Raw genomic sequence first — 18,316 nt, 5'->3', positions numbered from 1 at the left:
CTGGGTCCTAAAGGACTTCCTTGGGCAAGTCTGACAACTCTGGCCAGAGGGGTGTGCCTGCCAGACTGATCACTGTCACCCACCCGTCCCTCCTGTCTGCTCTGTCCCCATCCAAGAAGCAAGGAGGGTCCTGACATCTCAGAGGTAAGGGAGGTCACTTGGGTCACACAGCCCCTGTGGGGACAGGGAGAGGGGGCACTTAGGCTCCTTGGCCTGAACCTGGGGGACAGTGCCACTGAGGGACCAGCCTGTGCAGGCCTAGCTCGCTGGTGGGGAATTCAGCTCAGAGGATGGATGCACGTTGACCTGGTGTCACAGGAGGTGGATTCAAAACCGCACACCATGTTATTCAGTTGCACTGAGCCGTGGATGGACCTTGACTACTTCTGTGGGCTCAGGGGGCCACTGAAGGCCTTGTGGGACCAGGGCCACCTGGAAGGGGGGTTTCTGAGTAAGGGTCAGGTGGAGGGTCTCCAGGTTCTGGGAAGAGGGGCTTGGGGCTCCTCATGCAAGAGGTGGGGATGAGGGGGCTGGAGCTGAGTGGAGATGCAGCCCCCACCACGCCCGGCCTAACACACTGGAGGGGGTGTGTCTGGGCCCCATGGACACACGTGGTTCCCTAGAGTCTCAGGAACTACTGCAACTCCAGGGGCTTTGATGTTTCTGAAGGTAAGAGATTTCTTCCCAACTTTAACTTTGCTCCAGAAACTGCCTACAGATTATTCTTTTTCATGACTTTCGTCTGGTTGTGGACATCCAGGACCTGCAATTAGGTCCAGAGATCCAGGCTGTGAACCAGCTGTCTCAAAAGGTGCCCTTGGGATTTTAATTTGTGGAGGTGACTGAGTGATGACACAGGGAGGCCAATGCCATTAAAAGAATATATTTTTTTGGCTGCACCCGGATGGCATGTGGGATCTTATTTCCACAGCCAGGGATCAAACCCATGCCCCCTCCAGTGGAAGCTGGAAGCATGGAGACTTAACCACTGGACCATCAGGGAAGTCCCACCATACTGGGGTTTTGTCTTTTCTGCTCTGGGACATTCTGGGTCCCGGGCTGCTTGGGCCTTGGGCTGGGCATGTGTCTGAGACACAGGGTCCTCTGGCCCGGGTACAGCAGCCCCTCGTGGCCCATTCCACCCCACCCCACACTGCTCCCCTCGGAGGCTCTTTGGTCTGTTGCCAGGGTGAGGGTGGTGCACCTGGGAGCACAGTCTGTGCCAGGCAAGCTGGCCTGGGGAGAAGAGATTTACTTGAAACCCTTCATCCCCAGTGGGGTTGAAGCTGGGCATGCTGGCCTAGGCCCAGGATGGCTCCTGGAGGCCGGCCAGCGTGCTAGGGTCTGGAGGCAGGGACCCTCCCTCTGGACAAAGATGCCAGGGCTATGTCTCCTAAGTGCCGAGGGATGAGCCTGGCCGGAAATGCCCTGAAGTCCTGGCTCACTGACGCCTCTGTCCATGGTGGTCCTCAGCAAGATCTTGTGGACGGTGGGCCATGAAAGCCAAGGAGACCCTCCAGGAGCATATGTACTGCAGACCACCGACCTCAGGCTATGTCCCTGCCCACAAGCCTGCTGCCCTGAGGTGCTGGGCCCCACCTTTCAGAAATGATGAGCCTTCTGTAACCTGACCCCCGGCATGCGCGTGGCCCAGGCTTCCAGGGACATCAGCCAAGAGGCTGGGGACCCTTCTCCTGCTCAGAGCCAAGCTCCAGGCTTTGAGGCTGAGTAATTCCTTTTATACTGCTTAATCTGAGCCACATTGCCTGTGCTTTTCTCTGGAAGAGCCGTACCAAAACAGCCAGTCAACCAAGACAGTTAATGCAAAACTGTTGCCAAGAGGACTTCATACTCGAGAGGAGAGCGGGACTGCAGTCGCGTAGTGGTGAACAGTCAGAGATCTTGTTCTCCCGTGTCTTGCTCCTAGGCCTCTTGAGCGGCCCTGAACTCCAGGGGAAGAGCTGGCTGACCCGACAGCCGCCCACAGGTCAGATCCTATCACTCCCTTCCGTCTGCCACAGGGAGGATGGAGTATCTGATGGAAAGCCAGTCTGGAGACAACGCTCTGACTGCTGCAGGGAAGCCTGTCTCCCACATGAGGGGAGGGAAGAGGGAGCAGCCGTGGAGCAGGCGGACCCCTCCGCCACCCACACCGATTTCGGGGGGAGAAGCATCCGGAAACTGTCTGACCTCTGGTCTCACTGTCTGGACTCTGGTGGGGAGTGGGTGGGGGGAGTCCCCTTATGCAGGGGGGATGGGCAGGGGGGTTTAGTGCCTTCATCACCGGCTGCTCCTGTTGGGTGGGAAGTGGGGAGACAGGCAGGCTAGCAGAGAGCATCTCTTGGGGCACAGAATCCCTGGCGAGCTCTGGAAGAGGAAGGAGAAACAAATCCAGGATTCCCTTTATCCCTAGGGAGTTCCTGACCTCGCAGTGTGCTCAGAAAGAGCCCAGAAGTCAGGAGATTAGAAAGAATGGGACAGAAGGAAAGAAGGCAGACACCAGTATAATAATGACCAGTAGCATTTCCCAGGCACTTCCTCTGTACCAGGAATTGGCAATTTGAGGTTTGCACAGAAGACTGTATTCAAAGTACTTAGTGCGGTGCTGGCATTGGGCAGGTGCTCAATCAATGCTATTTTATTTACCAGGTAGCTGTGTCATTACAACTACCCATTTTACAGGTGAGTAAGCCAAGGCTGAGAAGGGCTGTGAGTTGCCAGGAGCTGGCAGAGCGTGCGCACCCCGGTTCGTCTGCCTGAGGCTCAGGACCTCAACACCAGTGTCATGGTGTGAGGCGTTCACATGGATGCCAGCTTAAAGCAGAGAGAGGAAGCAGCCCCTCAGTGTTGGTCCTTGGTGGACAGGCATGGCAGGAAGAAGTCTGAGATGGCCCCAAAGATCTCCAGTCCTTGGTGTGCACATCCTGTAAAATCCTCTCCCCCAAGAGTGAATCTGGGAATTCCCTGGCAGGCTAGTGGTTAGGACTCTGCACTTCCACTGCAGGGGGCATGGGCTTGATCTCTGGCTGGGAAAATAAGAGCCTGCAAACTGCACAGCATGGCCAAAAATAAATAAATAAATAAATAAAAGTGAATCAGGTGGATGACATTCTTGTGACTTACTTGCTAATCGGTTGACTTTGAGTTCATCACAGGGAAGAGCATTCTGGGTGAGCCTGACCTAATCAGGTGGGCTCTTGTAAGGGCTTATTTGGATGATAAACACGTAGGACCAGAGGTGGTGGTTGCACAATATTGTGAATGCACTAAATGCCAGTGAATTTTTCACTTCAAAATGGTTAATTTTATGTTATATGAATTTCATTTCGATAAAACATGAATAAAAGTGAGTGTCTTAGCATGTGCTGCTACAATAAATACCCTAGGCTGGGTGACTTAAATGATGAACATTTATTTCTCAGTGTTCTGGAGGCTGGAAGTCCAAGATGCTGACAGACCTGGTGTCTGGTGGGGCCTGCTTCCTGGCTTGCAGCCGGCCATTTTCTCAGTGTCCCCACGTGGTGGAGAGCAGAGAGAGCGTGTGAGCACTACTGTCTCTTCTTATAAGGGCACTAATCCCATTCATGAGGGTGCACCCTCATGACCTCATTGCCCCAAAGCCTCCCCATCCTAATACCATTGCCTGGGGAGGTTAGGATTTCAACACAAATTTTGAGGGTTGCGGCCAACAGCCAGTGAGAAAACAGGGACCCCCATCTTACAAATGCAAAGAAATTAATTCTGCCAACAACCACAGAGCTTGGGAGCGGACCCAGGGCTTCAGAGGAGACCCACATCCTGGCCGACCCTGAGCTGAGCTGTGCCCGACTCCCCACTCCCAAAAACTGAGGGGCCGCGTTAAATTGCTAAAATTGTGATCATTTGTTGGTCAGCAAAGAAAAAAAATACAACAGGGTGGGCCAGCCAGGAAAAATGTTCTGGAAGAGAGGAGCAGGGCTCAGACAGGGGTTATGCCACCCTCACTTTCTGGACAATGAGATGTGTGTGGAGGAGACTCTGGAAGCTTCGGGACAGTGATTCATTTTCTACCAATGGTTTCTGCCTGTGGGCCCATGTGGGTGGGCAGCCCACCCCCCCAGGTCACCTATCCCACCACCCCTCCCCCGAAGGACTGGGAAGCCTGGCGCCACTCTGGGTGAGACCCTGTGGGGTACAGTCTGGTTTTTATTAACTATCATAAGCTCAATATTAATTCCTGCCAGAAACAAACATTTAGTCCCTGTCTCATTGGAAACACAGATGCTTTAAGACACAGGTCCTCGGGTCATGGGTAAGATGTGCATGGTCCTTCTGAAGTCCCCGTCTGCACCACAGAGCTCTGGTTTGGAGGACAGGTCAAGGAAAGGGAGGAAAGCCAGGGCTAAAAAATCCCAAACCTGATGACAATGCCCTGGGCTCCTTCCTATGGCAACATCAAGCAGGAGCTGGTGGACAGTGATGGGAACTGTCTGTGTCCTCTCTGGGCAGCAATTAGGAGAGGTTGTGTAAGGGTATGTGCTGCCACTGGGAACTTTTCTGGGGACATTTCTAGTCCTGTGACACACTTGGCGTGATTTGAGCAGAACTCACTCTTGGGAGCCTGAGGTCCACTGAGGGACCCCTCACAGCCCTGAAAGTGAGTGGAATGGGAAATTGAGACTTTTCCCAGGGGGCTGCTGCCTCAGCAGACAGGAAGTGAGGCCACAGCAGTTTACCTGCCCAAGGGGTCTCTGGTGGGTTGAATAACCTCCCCCCCAAATTCATGTCCAACCAGAACCTGTGACTGTGACCTTATTTGGAAATAGGGTTGTTACAGATGCAATTAATTAAGGATTTTGATACGAGAGCATGCTGGGTCATGGTGGGCCCTAAATCCAATGATTGATGTCCTTTTAAGTGGTGAGGACATAGAGAGACACACAGAGAGGATGGCCATGTGATGATGGCAGAGACAGGAGTGAGGCCAAGAAACACCAAGGATGCCCGGCAATACCAGAGGCTGGAAGAAGCAGGAAGGATCCCTTCTCCCTGCAACCCCGAGCCTCCAGAGGGAGCCCAGCCCTCCCCACAACTTGACTTCACACTTCTGACCTCCTCACCTGTGAGAGAATAAATCTTTCTCTTTAAAAAAAAAAAAAAATATTTATTTTTATTTATTTTTAGCTGCATTGGGCTTTCTCTAATTGTGGCGAGCAGGGGCTACTCTTTGCTTCGGTGCACAGGCTTCTCTTCTTTCTTTTTTTAATGAATTTGATGATTTTTTGTAAATTTATTTTTATTTATTTTATTTATTGGCTGTGTTGGGTTTTCACTGCTGTGCGCATGCAGGCTTCCTCTAGTTGTGGTGAGTGGGGGCTACTCTTCCTTGTGGTGTGCAGGCTTCTCATTGCGGTGGCTTCTCTTGTTGAGGAGCAGAGGCTCTAGGCACGCGGGCTTCAGTAGTTGTGGCACATGGGCTCAATAGTTGTGGCTCATGAGCTTAGTTGCTCCCCCGCATGTGGGATCTTCCTGGACCAGAGCTCGAACCCGTGTCCCCTGCATTGGCAGGTGAATTCTTAACCACTGTGCCACCAGGGAGTCCTGAGAACTCTTGTTTGAAGTCACCCAGTCTGAGTTCCTTTGTTACTGCAGCCCCAGGACAGTAGTACAGGGTTGGAGAAAAAGAATCAGTGCTTCCCTTCTCCTGCGTGGGTCCTGGAAGGGCTGTCTGCCTGGGTGGGGGGGACACAGTGGAGCCTCAGTAACCATGTATGTCCTGGATGGGGGAGAGAGGCGTGGGGTTTGGCCTGAGGGCTGCTGCGAACTTGAAGTAGCTCAGGGGCATTGCAAGAAGGAACCTAGCATTCACCTCCCATCACTGCCTTAGTGAATCACCACACACTTGTGCCTTTTTAAAAACTTTTTATTAATGTATACTTGATTTACAATATTGTGTTACACGTGTCTTAGTGCAACACAAATGTGTTATCTTATGGTTCTGGAGGTCAGAATTCCAGCATGGGTCTCACCAGTAAAGGTGAGGGCAGGGCAGCATTCCTTCTGGAGGATCCAGGAGAGAGTCTGTTTCCTGCTTAGACTTTTGGCAGAGTTCAGTTCCTTGTGGTTGTAGGACTGAGGTTCCCATTTCCATACTGGCTGTCAGCTGAGGGCCATTCCCAGCTTCTGGAGGCACCTGCATTCTTAGGCTCCTGGCCCTTCCTCCATCACCAAAGGCAGAAACAGTGGGCTGAGTCCTTCTCATGCCTCAGATCTTTCTGAGCTTTCTTGCACTGTTGCATCTCTCCAACTGCAGCTGGGAAAATCTCCCCACTTAAAGAAAATTTTTTTTTCTTTCTTTTTTTTCTTTTTAGCTGAGCCACACAGCATTCTGGATCTTAGTTCCCTGACCAGGGATGGAACCTGTGCCCCTGCAGTGGAAGTGCAGAGTCCTAACCACTGGACCACCAGGGAATTCCCAAGGTCCCCACTTTTTTTGTTTGTTTGTTTTGGAATTTTATTTTATTTTATTTTTATTTATTTATTATTTTTTTGAGGTACACCAAGTTCAATCATCTGTATTTATACACATATTCCCGTATTCCCTCCCTCCTTCAACTCCCCCCCCCCCACCCTCCCAGTCCCAGTCCTCTAAGGCTTCATCCATCCTCGAGTTGAACTCCCTTTGTTATACAGCAACTTCCCACTGGCTATCTATTTTACAGTTGGTAGTATATATATGTCTATGCTACTCTCTCACTTCGTCTCAGCTTCCCCTTCACCCCCGCCCCCCCAAACCTCTAGTTCTCCAGTCCATTCTCTGCATCTGTGTCCTTGTTCTTGTCTTGTCACTGAGTTCATCAGTACCATTTTTAGATTCCATGTATATGAGTTAGCATACAATATTTGTCTTTTTCTTTCTGACTTACTTCACTCTGTATGACAGACTCTAGGTCTATCCACCTCATTACATATAGCTCCATCTCATCCCTTTTTATAGCTGAGTAATATTCCATTGTGTATATATGCCACATCATCTGTATCCATTCATTTGTTGATGGGCATTCAGGTTGCTTCCATGTCCTGGCTATTGTAAATAGTGCTGCAATAAACATTATGGTACAAGTTTCTTTTGGGATTATGGTTTTCTTTGAGTATATGCCCAGGAGTGGGATTACTAGATTATATGGTAGTTCCATTTTTAGTTTTTGAAGGAACCTCCAAATTGTTTTCCATAGTGGATATACCAACTTACAATCCCACCAACAGTGCAAGAGAGTTCCCTTTTCTCCACACCCTCTCCAACATTTGTTGTTTCCAGATTTTGTGATGATGGCCATTCTGATCGGTGTGAGGTGATACCTCATTGTGGCTTTGACTTGCATTTCTCTGATAATTAGTGATGTTGAGCATCTTTTCATGTGTTTGTTGGCCATCTGTATGTCTTCTTTGGAGAAATGTCTATTTAGGTCTTTCACCCATTTGTGGATTGGGTTATTTGCTTTTTTGGTATTAAGCTGCATGTGCTGCTTGTATATTTTGGAGGTTAATCCTTTGTCCGTTGTTTCGTTGGCAACTATTTTTTCCCATTCTGAGGGTTGCCTTCTAGTCTTGTTTATGGTTTCTTTCACTGTGCAAAAGCTTTTAAGTTTCATGAGGTCCCATTTGTTTATTCTTGATTTTATTTCCATAATTCTAGGAGGTGGGTCAAAAAGGATCTTGCTTTGATGTATGTCATAGAGTGTTCTGCCTATGTTTTCCTCTAGGAGTTTTATAGTGTCTGGCCTTACATTTAGGTCTTTAATCCATTTTTTAAAAATTTTATTTATTTATTTATTTATTATTTTTTTGGGGGGTACACCAAGTTCAATCATCTGTTTTTATACACATATCCCCATATTCCCTCCCTCCCTCGACTCCCCCCCACCCTCCCCGTCCCAGTTTAATCCATTTTGAGTTTATTTTTGTGTATGGTGTTAGGAAGTATTCTAATTTCATTCTTTTACATGTTGCTGTCCAATTTTCCCAGCACCACTTATTGAAGAGGCTGTCTTTTTTCCATTGTATATTCGTGCCTCCTTTGTCAAAGATAAGGTGCCCATATGTGTTTGGGCTTACCTCTGAGTTCTCTATTCTATTCCATTGATCTTCCTTTCTATTTTTGTGCCAGTACCATACTGTCTTGATCACTGTGGCCTTGTAGTCTAGTTTGAAGTCAGGAAGCCTGATTCCACCCACTCCATTTTTCCTTCTCAAGATTGCTTTGGCTGTTCGGGGTCTTTTGTGTTTCCATACAAATCGTAAGTTTTCTTGCTCTAGTTCTGTGAAAAATGCTGGTAATTTGATCAGGATTGCACTGAATCTGTAAATTGCTTTGGGTAGTACAGTCATTTTCACTGTGTTGATTCTTCCAATCCAGGAACATGGTATGTCCTTCCATCTGTTTGTGTCATCTTTGATTTCTTTCATCAGTGTCTTAAAGTTTTCTGCATACAGATCTTTTGTCTCCTTAGGCAGGTTTATTCCTAGGTATTTTATTCTTTTTGTTGCAATGGTGAATGGGAGAGTTTCCTTAATTTCTCTTTCTGTTCTTTCATTGTTAGTGTATAGGAATGCAAGAGATTTCTGTGCATTAATTTTGTATCCTGCTACTTTACTAAACTCATCAATTAGTGCTAGCAGTTTTCTGGTAGAGTCTTTAGGGTTTTCTATGTATAATATCATGACATCTGCAAAGAGTGACAATTTTACTTATTTTTTTCCAATTTGTATTCCTTTAATTTATTTTTCTTCTCTGATTGCTGTGGCTAAAACTTCCAAAACTATGTTGAATAATAACGGTGAGAGTGGGCACCCTTGTCCCAAGGTCCCCACTTTTAAGGACTCTCGCAACGACATTGGGCTCACTTGGCTAACCCGGGATGATCTCCCTTCCCCAAATCCTTAACTTAGTGTTACCTGCTGAGTCCTTTTTACCATACAAGGTACATATTTACAGGTTCCAGGGATTGGGATGTGGACACCTTGGGGGGCCATCACTGTGATGACCCCAGGATTGATTTTTGCTCAGGGACTCTGAGGCACAAGATGAGCTGTCATAGGCCAGTGACTTTGGGGAGCAGTCACCTCACTGCCCTGGGCTGGCCCTGAATCCACCTACTGGGCATCCTCCCTTGGGGGCCCAGCTCCCTGCTGCTGTCAGGTGAGCTCTCCCAGGCTTTCCAGGTCTGGCTGTCTCACACACACCTGGGGATCTCTGGTCCCTCCACACTCTGGGGTTCAGCAGGTCTGCAGGGCCGTGGGTTTCTGCGTAACAAGCAGGTGATTCTTTTTTTTAAATTAAGTTTAATTAATTTGGCTGTGCTGGGCCTTAGTTGAGGCATGTGGGATTTTTAACTGCAGCACGTGGGATCTAGTCCCCTGACCAGGGATCGAACCCGGTCCCCCTGAATTGGGAGCTCTGAGTGTTAACCACTGGACCACCAGGGAAGTCCCTGTCAGGTGATTCTAATGGTGGGCTGGAGCTGCTGACTCACTGCCCCCCTCCCAGATTCCACCCCACCCCCCACCCCCCACTGCTGGCACAGAGACGTAGACTTGGCCTTGTTGGTAAGGCTTGGTTACGTGCCTCAGTCACGGCCCTTCACCTGCAGCCTCTGAGGCCTGTACACCTCGTTCTGATAGAAGGCAGGTCCTTGAGGGCAGAGCTATGTCTCATCCCATCTCTGTGTGGGCCCAGCCCCTGGACATGTCTCCATGGGTGCTGGCGCAGTAGATGCCTGTGGACCTCTAGCCTATGTTTCCTTCCTGAAAAGGGGAGGAAAAGGCTGCAGGGCAGGCAACGAAGTCGCTGTCAGAAGCCCCCTCTCTGTGGCTCTGTGGACAGGGACTCTCAGAGCAGCTCCCTGGGCCGGACTTCTTCCTGAGTGCTGCTGGTGCAAGGGAGCCCTAAGGAAAGGGAGACCCTCTTGGGGCTGTGGAAAGCCCAGCTCTCTGTCTTGGTGCCAGTATCTGCCCTGCTGCCCCCCTCCTCTTTCCTCCAAGGAAAGTCTGACTCCAGCTCTCAGGGCTGGGCTTGTTTGCTTTCTTCCAGTCTGAAACTCAGGGGAGACACCTGGCGAGGCTGACAATGTGATGACTGTCCTCGCGGTACTGGTGGTGACAGTGTAACTGTAGTCGCTTGTTACCAGATTTTTACGCCCATCACTCCCTTGGGATGCGTGGATTGTCTCCCTGCAGCCTTAAATGGCTTCATGGGGTGGGTGTAACCATTGTTCCCATTTTACAGATGAGAAAATTGAGACTCTGAGGGGCCAAGTGACTTGCTGAGAAAAGCCCCAGCCAAGACTTCAGCCCAGATCGGTCTGCCCCAGAGCCCAAACCCTTACCCTCTCAGGATGCTGATGGGATGTGTGGGGCCCAAAGGGGTGCTGCCAGATCAGGGTGGCAGAAGCTTCCAGGGGGAGATGGGAGCTGGGCTTTCTGGGAGTAAGACAGGGCGGTGGCTGGTCTCCAGAGGGTCCTGGTGACTGGTGGGGTGTGGGGGTGGTAGCAGGGCTAACAGGCCCTGGATCAGAATTCACCTGTGCCCCCTCCTGCATTCACACCCTGCTGTGATTTGTGGGTGTGTCCCCCGCTCCACTGAGGGTTGCCAGGAGAGTGAGGATGGCTCAAGCACCCCTGCCTCCATACTAGAAAAAAAATCAGTGCCTGGCGTGGCTGGAAGGCCCGCAGTTTGGCCCGCCATGTTTCTCTCCACGGCGCTCCGGGCCCGCGCGGCAGGCCTCACCGCCCAGTGGGGAAGACATATAAGGAATTTGCATAAGACAGCTGTGCAGAATGGAGCTGGAGGAGCCTTATTTGTGCACAGAGATACTCCTGAGAATAACCCAGATACTCCATTTGATTTCACACCCGAGAACTATAAGAGAATAGAGGCAATTGTAAAAAACTACCCAGAAGGGCACAAAGCCGCAGCTGTGCTTCCAGTCCTGGATTTAGCCCAAAGGCAGAATGGGTGGCTGCCCATTTCTGCTATGAACAAGGTTGCAGAAGTTTTACAAGTACCTCCAATGAGAGTATATGAAGTAGCAACTTTTTATACAATGTATAATCGAAAGCCAGTTGGAAAGTATCATATTCAAGTCTGCACTACTACGCCTTGCATGCTTCAAAACTCCAAAAGCATACTGGAGGCCATTCAGAAAAAGCTTGGAATAAAGGTTGGCGAGACTACACCTGACAAACTTTTCACTCTTATAGAAGTAGAATGTTTAGGGGCCTGTGTAAATGCACCAATGGTTCAAATAAATGACAACTACTATGAGGATCTGACACCTAAGGATATTGAAGAAATTATTGATGAACTTAAGGCTGGCAAAATCCCCAGACCTGGGCCAAGGAGTGGACGCTTCTCATGTGAGCCAGCCGGAGGTCTTACCTCTTTGACCGAACCACTTAAAGGACCTGGCTTTGGTGTGCAAGCAGGCCTTTAATTTATATTCAGCTGTAAATATGTCACCAGAGAAATAAAAATGTGAATCTCCTATCTAAAAAAAAAAAAAAAAATCAAAGCCACATCCTACTTCTGAGAGAGAGGGAGAGGGGAAGTCATGTCTCATCAGGGACCAGGTGTGGGCATTTAAATCACAACCCAAAGGCTCTCTGAGTCAATTCCATTTCCTGTCTACGCCTTTTCTGTTGTTCTCTCTCTCTTTCTTCTTTTTCTGGTGTTGAGGGGGGGGGAGTGACTTTCTCTCGGCTCCAAGTTCAGGTGGCTTTGAATAAAGAGGAGGAGTATAAATCAGTGCGGCTTCCTCTTGGATGATCTAGTTCCCTGAACCCCCCTCAGTCTGACCGGCGGGTAGAGAAGCTGAGGTGTGGGTGGTACAGGGTCGAGTGTCCCGTTTGATGGGCCAGGGCACCTCCTCCTCCTGGAGGAAGTGCAGTGCACAGACTGACCACATTCTCTGTCTGTCAAGGGTGCAAACTCGGGGGGATGGAGTTGTCTGCAGGGAAGAATTTGTGCCTATCTTCCCACTATGCACTGATTTTGCCAAGACGTTGTACCCACCTCGCCTCAAGTGCTCCTGAGGCCTTGTTTCCGGTGCATTTCTGCTCTCAGGGCCTCTGGACCCTGCCTTCTCTCTTCTTGCACGAGGGACTTTGACTCTAACCCTGCCAGGGGAGAGGTCTTGGAGAGAGCCAATTGATTTGACAGTGGCTATAGCTATACCGTAGACCAGGACCAAGGCCGGCTCTTCTATTGGTGCCGTGCCCAGGGACCGCTGCCCATCCTCTGGTCTGCATCTCTGCATCTTGGTGCAGAGTCAGTTTCCGCTGTCTCCTGGACTGTGGATCCCACACAGCAGAGCATCGCTCCCCTTGGTCATCGGTGTGTAGGAGGAAGGACAGAGGCAGGGACTGGGAAGCAAATGAAGGTGGTTGTCCTGGGAGGTGCACTGGCCCATCACACAGGATGTGTTACCCTGGAACCACCCCCACCCTGGCCTTGTTTCATCATCTGCCACTCGGATGTGCCTGGGGAGAGCTTCTTGGCTGCCCTTTTCACATAGAATCTTGCTTTCAATCGTTCCACAAATATGTGTCAGGCATGTACCACATACCAGGCAACGTGCCAGGCTCTGGAGGTACCTTTTGAACAGAGCACAAGTGATCCCTGCCTGGCAGAGCACGGGGTCTGTCTACAAGGGAGACAGACAATAAACAGTCACCCCCAGCATCCACAATCTGATGAGTGCCAGGAAGTGCCACAGGGGACTGTGGTCAACTGAAGAGTGGACCCCAAAGATGTCCATGTCCTGATCCCTAGAACCTGTGAATACGTCCCTTACAGGGTAAGAGGGCTTTGCAGGTGGGATTCAATTAATGAGGTGGGAGCTAATCCTGGGTTATCCCAGTGGCTCAGTGTCTTCACAGGGTCTTCATGAGAAGGTGCCAGGAAAGCCAGAGTAAGAGGAGATGTGAGGATGGAAGCCAAGATCTGAGTGATATGAGGAAGGGGCCATGAGACAAGGAAAGCGGGTGCCTTGAGAAGCTGGAAGGGTCAAGGAAATGTCTTCTCCTCTAGGGTCTCCATAAGGAACCAGCCCTGTGGACACCTTGATTTTAGACTTCTGGCCTCCAGAAGCATAAGAGAGTACATTTGTTACAGTAGTGACAGGAAACAAATACAAGGACTCAGTGACATCCCCCTGAGAAGTGACTTTTGGGTTGAGACCTAAGAAATGGGAGGAGGAACAGGTAGAAAGCAGACAGTGTTTTCTGGCAAAGGGAACAGCATGTGCAAAGGTCCTGAGCTAAGAGGCCCTTAGGACAGCAGTTCTCAAACTTTTCAGTTTCAGGACTTATTTTACACTCTTAAGAATTATTTAAAACCCTAAAGGGCTTTTGTTCATGTGTGGAGTAAATCCAGGTCCAGCTACATAGTTCTTTGGGCGTGCTGCAAAATGAAAATGTGGGATTCCTTTTTTATTTTTATTTTATTTTTTAAATTTTATTTATCTTGGCTGGGTTGGGCCTTCATTACTGCGTGTGGGCTTTCTATAGTTGTGGTGAGCGGGGGCTACTCTTCACTGTGGTGTGCGGGCTTCTCATTGTGGTGGCTTCTCTTGTTGTGGAGCACAGGCTCTAGGTGTGTGGGCTCAGTAGTTGTGTATGATTTTGGCTGTGGGCTTTTCATAGATGCCCTTTATTATGAGGACATTCCTTTCTATTCCTAGTTGTTGAGTCGAGGGGTTGCACTTGGGAACAGAGTGAACCAGCAGAGGCTGTGGGAGGAGGCTTTGTAGTAACAAGAGGGCAGGGTGCCTTCTGGTTCCCACAGGAGGATATGGTGGGTTTGCTTAAGTAATCGTGGGCTAGCGGGGAACCGAAGCCCACTGCTCATGGACCAGCAGGGGCTGTGCTCCATTTGATAAAGGGGGCTGTATGGCTTGGGGACCCTATCTGTGGAAGCCAAGTAGGGTAGGGAACTTGCAGTTAGGACGTTCAAAGCTCTCCTGGTTTCAGATGTCAGAGTGGTATATAATATTGGGTGTTAATTTGGGGCCTTACACATTAGGCCACTGGGGACCTGCATGGTGGGGGCCAAAGCCTGTTTATGGTTGGTTCCTGGGGGCAGACCTGAGTCACCTGCTGGACCCATGCACGAACGCGGGCTGCAGCTGCTTCCCTTCAGGTGCCTGGGGTGTGGAGCTCAGTGGGACCACATCTCTCCTCCCCTGTCATCTGAATGCTTTGACTGACTTCCTTTACTAAATTGTATTCACCTGTGCAAATATTTGTGGTTGGCCCCGCCCACTTCCCCGTCCTTTCTTGCTGCCTTGGGTTGCTGCTGGGGTCGAGCTGCACCTCAGAGGGCAGCACGTCTCACAAACATTGCCTGTTCAGTTCTTTTCCTCTCCCCGGGGACACGTACCGTTTATGTTCACCTACACAGCGTGCACACACAGGTCCTATTTTAAAAGCATTAAGGACAATACCGCTGTGCAATTACGGACTTACTACAATTGGAAGCTGCAATTCATGGTCAGTCATGAGAACGTTTGCGTTTGCCAGCCAAGAGCTCCTGGCACCTCAGTCACCTGCTGGTTGACCCCGTGTTCTCTCTGTGATGTTGCTCACTTGCTTCCAGGGCTCAGATCCCAGAAAAAGAAAAATGGCAGAGCGCACTGTACAGGGATTCCCCAGGCTCTCCTGAACTGAAGGTGCTTTACGCTTTCTGCCCTGCAACTTAACTGCAATAGAATGTGATTCAGCAGAAATGAAATATTTTATCTGCTGCTTGTAGGTGCTGGTGCTGGGGGGAGAGTTCCGGGTTCTGGGGTTTGTCCCTCTAGCTCTGCTCCCAGGCTGCAGGCAACTCATTCATGTATGCCTTGGATGGGTGGGCAGGAAATCAATGATTTTGCTCTGCTGACAAGAATGCTCCTGACAACTTGAATGCAGGAGACCATTAAAATACCACTGACACAATTATTTACTATGAAGATGTAGCTATTGATTTAACAGTTATACAAATGAAATGCAGGAAAATGAGTGACAGATGGGGGTAGCAGGCTTTCCCCAGAAGTGGCCCCCTTGGAGTATAGCAGCTTAGGTTGGGGGAGGGGGAAGAGCTGAGCTTTTTTTTTTTAACATTTGGAAAACTTTTTATGATGAAATAATTTTAGACTTGCAGAAGAGTTGCAGAGATCATTCAGGGAGTTCCTGTCACCTGTGACCCAGCTTTTTCCTCTGAATGTCAACTTGTTACATAACCAAGTACAACGACCAAAATCAAGAAATCATCACTGGCACTACAACTGTTAACTGACCACAGACTGCATTAGGATGTCATCAGCTCTGCATCTAATGTCCTTTCTCTGTCCTGGGGCTCCACATTGCATTTAATTGTCATGTCTCCGTCGTCTCTGATCTGTGACAGTTTTTCAGTCTCTCCTTTCCCTTTGTGACCTTGATCCTTTCGAAGAACAGTGTCCATGGGTTTTGTAGCAAGTCCCTCCAATTGGTTTTGTCCGATGCATTCTCATGATTGGATCGAGGTGATGGATTTTGGGGAAGACTCCCTCAGAGGTGAGGTGCCTTTCAGTGCATCACATCAGGGGGCTCCTGCTGTCCATGTGTCTCATTCCCAGTGCTGTGAACCTTCGTCCTCTGGTTAAGGTGGTGTCTGCCACGTAAAGTGACTATTTTCCCCTTGGTAATTAATAAATCTTTGTGGCGAGGTACTTTGGAGGCATGAACATATTCTGTTTCCCCCTAAACTTTTGCCCATTCATTTCAGCATCCTCGATGCATTGAGCATATGGTTTGAATTCCAGAAATTCTCTGAGCAGCCCTTTCCCCTCCTCTGCAAAATTAAACTCAAGCTGCCAAAGGTCTGCAAACAGTGTCTTTCTAAAGTCCGTTGTGAGTTAGCAGACCCAGGAAAACTGTCACCAAGTGGGCACATCTAGGCGACAATTACATGAGCAGTTCCAACAGGCCACTCTGTCCGGATGTTCCCATGAGAGAAATGACCTGCGGACTCTGCCCCTGTCTTAGGTTCTGGTCACAAATGTGACTTTAGGCTTAGATCAAAAGGCACCCGTGTCTTCAAGCCCATGTTGCTGCCACCAGTGTGTCATTTTTGTCAAGGAATGTGTGCAATTAATAAAGGCAGCAGGGCTGGCTGGGAAACCAATTACAACAAACACATCGGGTGTCAATTGTGAGGCATCAACGCAGCTCCCATTGATTGACGCCAATCACCCCAGGCACCCGGCCCTCCAGCCCATTTTTTACACCTTTGGGGACCATTGTAAAATGTCAGTTTCCATTCCTTTCCAAGCGTGTTCACACAGTGTGTGCCTTTGCCAACACCTGGGTTATGTACGCGGGGAACCAAGACGGTATTTCTTGCTGCTAATGTCTGCTTTGTTCTGACTCTTCCCTGGTATGTAATGTAAGGCTTAAAAAAAGTATATAAAGAAAGAAAACCCAACAGACAGAGCCTGTTGAAGTGATGGCCTTCACCAATATCCTGGGTGGAAATGCTCTTCTTGCCTCTCGGGCCAGGTGGGCGAAGGTCTGCTGGCAGCTAGCCCACTTTCAGCGATGGGTCCCTCACTCCAGAACTTCCCAGGATGGCCCATTCTGCTGCTGGACGGATTGAGCACAGTTCCTGAAGTTCTTCCCTCCCTGCAGCTGGGTTCTGTCCCCTGAGTCCTCACAGGACTAGGCTCCATGGCAGTGACTTGAGGGCAGGGACCATGTGTCAGTCTTTCACCCCGGAGCCCAGCCCAGGGCCTGACCCAGAGTCTGTGTCAGGAAAGCATTGTGGAGTTGAGTCACGGGAGAGATTTGGTGGAGAAACTCACCCAAACCCGAAGCCTCTGGAACCTCTGGGATGTTCTCCAGCAGATCATTCCACTTGCTTATTGCTTAATGTGTGGGGGAGTGGGCAACGGTGCTTAATCACGTTCTCTGTCAATTAAGTGTTTGGCTCAGTGCTGCCCCTGGGAGGGACAGGAGGGGTGATCCCACGGGGGTCAGGGTGGCCTGGGCACAAGCCTTGGGGATGGAAACTGTGTGCAGGAGGACAGGCTGAGCATGTGGATTCTCCCCTGCAGACTTCAAAGGCAAGTCTGTTGTTTCAGGGAAGAGGATGCTTGCATCTCATTAGAGCAAATCCCAAGCCCTCTTCCAGGGGGCTTTCAGGTGAGGGGCTGGAATGTTTTTTTTAATTAGTTGTGGTTGATGGAGTGGGGATGGGCTGCAGCTGTGTTCCTGACCCCTGTGGCTGGCAGGGTCCAAAAAAGAGCGGGCTTCCTGATCCACCCAGGCAAGTTGGGTGAGCGGGAAACGGGCGGCCAGGTGGGCTCCAAGCAGTGGGCCTTCGCCTCACCGTGTCCAGAGGCCCACTCCAAACTTCAGTGCTGGCGGGAGCCCACGGGCCGAGTCCAGGGTCTTGTGAGTAATCCCTACTTCTGAGAGTCAAAAGGACTAAACCACGTTCCTGGCCCTGGCATCCAGGGACACTCCTGTCCTCCGCACCATCAGGTTCAGGCCCTTGGGGGACCACCCCCGAGGGCAGTTGCCAGGAGCTCCCCCCTAACTGGAGAGGCAGGAGGGGAAAAGACTGTATTATAACTAGAAAATACTGTAAGGCCAATGGTAAAGCTTCAGTGGGCTCGTCAGAAATATGTATATAAATATATATGTATATATGTGTGTGTACATATATGTGTACGTGTGTGTGTGTGTATTTGGCACGCCACGCAGCTTGCAGGATCTTAGTTCCCTGAACTACTGGGCTGCCAGGGAATTCCCTAAAGTCAGAAATATAACCCAGGGACACGAAGGAGATCAGAACCCTGCACGAGGCCTCCGGAACTCTGAGCCTGAGAGTAGGACAAAATCTCGTGCTCAGACATCTGTCCTGCATCAGCACGGCCGGTTCTCCTCAGCTGTCCCACTGGAGTGAATTACTTTACGGGCACAACTTAGAGATACGGCAAGTTCAGTTCCAGACCACCGAAATAAAGCAAATATCACAATAAAGCAAGTCACACGGATTTTTTTTTGTCTCCCAGTGCATATAAAAGTTATGTTTACATTGTGCTATAGTCTATTAAGTGTGCAATTGCCTTTGGTCAAAAAAAATAACCTACATACCTTAATTCAAAGATTCTTTTTTGTTGAAAAATGCTAACCATCACCTGAGCCTTCAGTGCGTTGGTAGTATATTCAAAGATCACGGATCACCGCAACAAACATAATAATAATGACAAAGTTTGAAATATTGCGAGAATTACCAAAATGCAACACAGAGACA

The 18,316-nt window shown here is 49.5% G+C and overlaps 1 protein-coding gene across 1 annotated transcript; it reads left to right on the top strand.

The window, feature by feature from the left end:
• The first annotated feature begins 10,664 nt into the window (after positions 1-10,664).
• On the top strand, positions 10,665-11,511 carry LOC130861199 (NADH dehydrogenase [ubiquinone] flavoprotein 2, mitochondrial-like). Its single transcript, XM_057749817.1, has one exon. It carries the CDS (start codon positions 10,722-10,724, stop codon positions 11,469-11,471), a length of 750 nt encoding a protein of 249 aa, XP_057605800.1. The 5' UTR covers positions 10,665-10,721; the 3' UTR covers positions 11,472-11,511.
• The last annotated feature ends 6,805 nt before the right edge of the window (positions 11,512-18,316 follow it).

Source organism: Hippopotamus amphibius, chromosome 9, assembly GCF_030028045.1.
Source record: "Hippopotamus amphibius kiboko isolate mHipAmp2 chromosome 9, mHipAmp2.hap2, whole genome shotgun sequence".
Taxonomy (NCBI): Eukaryota; Metazoa; Chordata; class Mammalia; order Artiodactyla; family Hippopotamidae; genus Hippopotamus; species Hippopotamus amphibius.
Note: the sequence above shows the minus strand (reverse complement) of the source record. Positions and strands in the feature narration are given on the sequence as shown.

Excerpts from the sequence above, each read along its gene's own strand:
- LOC130861199 (XM_057749817.1), top strand. The coding sequence starts at position 10,722 with ATGTTTCTCTCCACGGCGCTCCGGGCCCGCGCGGCAGGCCTCACCGCC.